Below are 2,304 nucleotides of genomic sequence, written 5' to 3'. Positions count from 1 at the left end.
AGCATCAAGGCCATCAGTGTGGTAAAACTCCTGTGTCATTGCCATGTTCCTGGACTAGGAAACGGCACATACACACGCCTACCTATCTGATTCCTTTCGTTCTGCTGAAGTTACAGGTTGGGTTCTAAATCTCTCGGAAGTTTTTCTACTTTCACCAGGAGAAAAATAGCGTCTTGGTTTCCGGGGCCCTCTCTCCCGTTCCACACTGGTGGGCAAGCCAGGTCCTTCGGCCGACCTCTCCACCCGTGATTTGCTTTTAGAATCAAAGGGCAGAGAGTATAAGGAAGGCAAACGAAGACAGAGAAAGAGAAGACAGCAAAGGATTATGCATCTCCGTGAGTCAAGGCACAGACACCGCCAAACCCCTCTTCATGCCTCTACCATGCAGGTAAGGAAGGAGACATTCCAGAGACCCAATCCGCTAGTTCCCCATTAGTAGGCAGAAGCAGAGTGGTAGTTTTTGAGCGATTTTCCACATAGTCGCCCTGCACACACTTGTGAGCTAAGCTAATATGATTCAATGCAGAACACAACACAGGTCGAGGAGTGAATCATTCTGCCAGGGACGTGCAAGTGACACAGCTGGAGGGTGTGTGAAGCATCACCTACAGTTCAGGTCTCCTGCAGGCGTTGGCAGATGCCAGGAACGCACTTCGGAGCTGGGCGACAGAGACCTTTGTGTCCAGCATGCTGAGCTCCCCATAGGGCCCTTCAGTCTTGGAGCTGGGCAGCTCCAGCTCTCTCCTGGAAGCTGGGTCCTTATACTTCAAGGCCTGGAGCTGAGGGGGGCCTGTGAAATCTGACAGAGAGCGGGTACGGACCTTGCGCTTTTTCGAGGCTTCCTTGTTGTGACCAGTTGGTTTGGCGTCTTGGGACACAGGCTCACTTTGAATGTAGAGAACCATCTCGCTCCTGCCTGTCCTCTCAGTGGGCTGGTGCTGAGCTTGAGGGGGGTGCGCCATGCTTTCCGGTTCTTTCTGATGCTCTGAGGTGACTGTGCTCACAGCAGGCTTACCAAAGTCCTCATTTCTAGAGGGATCTTCTGGGCTTCTCACAAGCCCGTCACCCTCCAAAGCCAGTAAGGTTTTCTTGCTTTGCTCGAGAGCTTCAGTGAAGAGCACATCTTCTTCTTCTTTTTCTTCTCCTCCTCCTTCTTCTTCTGCTTTTGACTCACAGATATGGAGAACTGGGCTATCCCTTCCATCACCTTCTAGAACCTTCAAGGTAGGAGGTTTGGGGACATTCTGGGTGGCTGATGCTACCCAGCTACACTCAGATACATTTTCTGGGGTTTCTGGCGTCACTAGCTTGGCGGTGTGACCGGTATCCGCGGGTTGGACATAGCCACGGATTGGCCGTCGTGCAGAGCCTGCTGCCTTGCTGGGGACCCTATCAAAGGCCGAGTGCTCGGACTGAAATGACAGGTAATGGACTGGCGCTGGCTGGTGTCTCCTCTGAGTTATGGACTCTGAGGCGAGTTCAGGGCTGTTTCGAGCACTTTCCTCTTTCACCAATTTTTCTCTAACTTTGACTCTTTAAGAAAGAAAAAGGATTTAAGTTGCAAAGTGCGGTAACAGCCTCACAGGAGGAAAGCAAGCGTAGATCCCAGATTACCAGCGAATGGAAACCGATCCCAAGAGAAAATAACTTGTGAAAAAGCATTTTGGTGTCTAATGTCAACTACTTGTCAGATGATCCTCAGTTGAGTTTCCAATTTGTATATGTATGCCCAGGTGGTGCAAAACTAACTGTAACCCTTGTAAAAGCTGGCAGGGGTCAGATGCTATCCTGGGGGAGAATGGGTCCCTTCTGACCAAATAAATACCCAGAAGCCACAGAAAAATGCATTAATATACACCACCAGTATGCATTAGGGCACAATGAGGCTGGTCCCTTGAATCAGGAAGCTTTCCTCACGTACAGGCCCGGAACACGGACTGTGGTTCAGGTTCCTGGCATACAGACACCTAATGACCAAACGTTGTAATTTCATTGCCTCCTGAAAATGTAAGGGCACTCACGATTATTTACGCTTTTCATTTAGTTCAAGATACAACAACCGCCTCTCTTTTAAAGCACTCAATTAGACATTCACAAGCTTTTTCATGCAATGCAGAGTATATTCATTCATTCAGAAGGCACGTGGCCAGTTTGGGCATCCTTATGAATAATTCTAGCGCCAAAAGAATGTTAGAGAAAAGATAGTTGCTGACAGAATTAATGAAGTGAACATTTCCCACCACCATCCCCCTCTCCTGCTGTTATGCTCTTAGTCAAAAACGAATCCCAAAAGAGCTGCCGGGC

General features: G+C 49.1%; 1 protein-coding gene across 1 annotated transcript in view; it reads right to left on the bottom strand.

Annotated features, from left to right (window-relative positions):
* Positions 1-2,304, bottom strand: part of LOC105537682 (supervillin) — a 137,990-nt gene that overhangs the window by 105,350 nt on the left and 30,336 nt on the right. Inside the window, exons 5-6 of the mRNA XM_011977333.1 lie at positions 610-1,533; positions 82-253 (exon numbers count right to left, since the gene is read on the bottom strand). Of these exons, the coding sequence (XP_011832723.1) occupies positions 82-253; positions 610-1,533 (1,096 nt within the window). The remainder of the gene's footprint in view (positions 1-81; positions 254-609; positions 1,534-2,304) is intronic.

The sequence above is a fragment of the Mandrillus leucophaeus genome, unplaced genomic scaffold (genome assembly GCF_000951045.1).
Source record: "Mandrillus leucophaeus isolate KB7577 unplaced genomic scaffold, Mleu.le_1.0 Scaffold178, whole genome shotgun sequence".
NCBI lineage: Eukaryota > Metazoa > Chordata > Mammalia > Primates > Cercopithecidae > Mandrillus > Mandrillus leucophaeus.
The sequence above is the reverse complement of the archived record's forward strand: the minus strand, read 5'-3'. Positions and strand labels throughout refer to the sequence as shown.